The sequence below is a fragment of the Perkinsus marinus genome (assembly GCF_000006405.1).
Source record: "Perkinsus marinus ATCC 50983 genomic scaffold scf_1104296976246, whole genome shotgun sequence".
Lineage (NCBI taxonomy): Eukaryota > Perkinsozoa > Perkinsida > Perkinsidae > Perkinsus > Perkinsus marinus.
Window position 1 is genome coordinate 1 of NW_003200445.1, and position 1,530 is coordinate 1,530.

The window sequence follows — 1,530 nt, forward strand, 5'->3', positions numbered from 1 at the left end:
ACTCTCACACTCGATGCATATGGAGTTTCATCTGTTTTGTGTGGAGCTGTTTTACACTAATGTTTCCCACAACGCAGGTAAGACTCCTATGTACAGTTACGATTAGGTCTTAATCAGATTACATGTTTCGACGAGTAGATCTTCACCAAACCTGTGAACAACAGCATCGAGTAACTTCCTCCAACCGTTATCAATATTAGTGCCATAAAGCGAATCTGTAGTGTTAGTGATTTGCCGATTGACTTGACACTACACTGGACATAATTGCAGGAGAATGCCTTGTAAGGCCTGATTATACTATACCGACGTAAACTATCTCCATCATGTGCTTAAGTTAGTTGAGATAATCTTTCACCCGATGGAGACACATTGTGTTATGCTACGGGGACGATTGGGACATGGGCGATAATAAGGATGCAGGAGGATCTTTCAGTAGGGAGTTATTCCGGGCATCGAAACACCTGCTTGGAGCTATACTTCATACCAAGTTGCAGAGATCTTGTTACACGATGCATTATGGGAGGATCCTGTTCATGCATACAGAGTAAAAGCATGTTGTAGCCGTAGCGATACCTTTGAGACGGTGGAAGAATTTCAAACTGCTATGCTAGATTCCGCCCCGTGAGCTTCTTTGCACTTCATGACCGTTCATGGACCAAATCATATTGTCCTTTCTGAGCTCATGGGCCTTGGCTTTTGATAATACGATCTTGCAATGGAATAGAAATTGAATTCTGCAACCTATGCTCCTCAAGCGCTTACTTGAACAGCATGCGAAATTCACACAAGCTAGGCTCATCGTCGTATTTATCACGACTTTCATGCTTCCTAAAGTAGCATGAAAATCTTTGATAACAACTTACCTTACAGGTTACCTCTACCGAACTTTTTCAAGGGAATTTACATACGATTCAGGGTAGAAGAATGCGAGAAACTTTAATATCTGCAAAACGCCGCATAGATCACTATGTGGGCATTTCTTCACACTGGTATGGACTGTCGCCATTAGGCTGGACACTTGCTAAGACGATGTGAAAGCACAGCGTAACGTAGACAGCATTTGGATAGCAAATTAGTAGCAAGTTACGTCATATAGCCCGAGGAACAACTCAACCTCTTGAAGTAATGAAAAATGAAAATACTAATTGTTACATCTCTTGTGATTGAGTCATACCTTTCCCTTTACTCTTCTTTGGCAGTAGAGTGGTATGAATGTTAGGCAGTACACCACCACTAGCTAAGGTCACTCCAGCTAAGAATTTGTTGAGTTCCTCGTCGTTGCGGACCGCCAATTGAATGTGTCTTGGAATGATTCGAGACTTCTTATGATCACGCGCAGCATTACCAGCCAACTCGAGGATCTCGGCGACCAGATATTCAAGGACTGCAGCCAAGTAGACCGGGAGCACCGGAACCCATACGTTTAGCATAGCGTCCCTTCTTGAGGTAGCGGGCTATTCTACCAACAGGAACTGCAGACCGGCCTTAGCTGAGCGAGTCTTCGAACAGAGGCCTTCTTCCCAGACTTAC

The 1,530-nt window shown here is 43.8% G+C and overlaps 1 protein-coding gene across 1 annotated transcript; it reads right to left on the reverse strand.

Annotated features, from left to right (window-relative positions):
- Positions 1-1,148: 1,148 nt before the first annotated feature.
- On the reverse strand, positions 1,149-1,430 carry Pmar_PMAR000349 (histone H2A.1, putative; the record flags this gene model as incomplete). Its single annotated transcript, XM_002764725.1, has 1 exon — positions 1,149-1,430. The coding sequence occupies one exon, from the start codon at positions 1,428-1,430 to the stop codon at positions 1,149-1,151; it is 282 nt and encodes a 93-aa protein (XP_002764771.1).
- Positions 1,431-1,530: the final 100 nt, after the last annotated feature.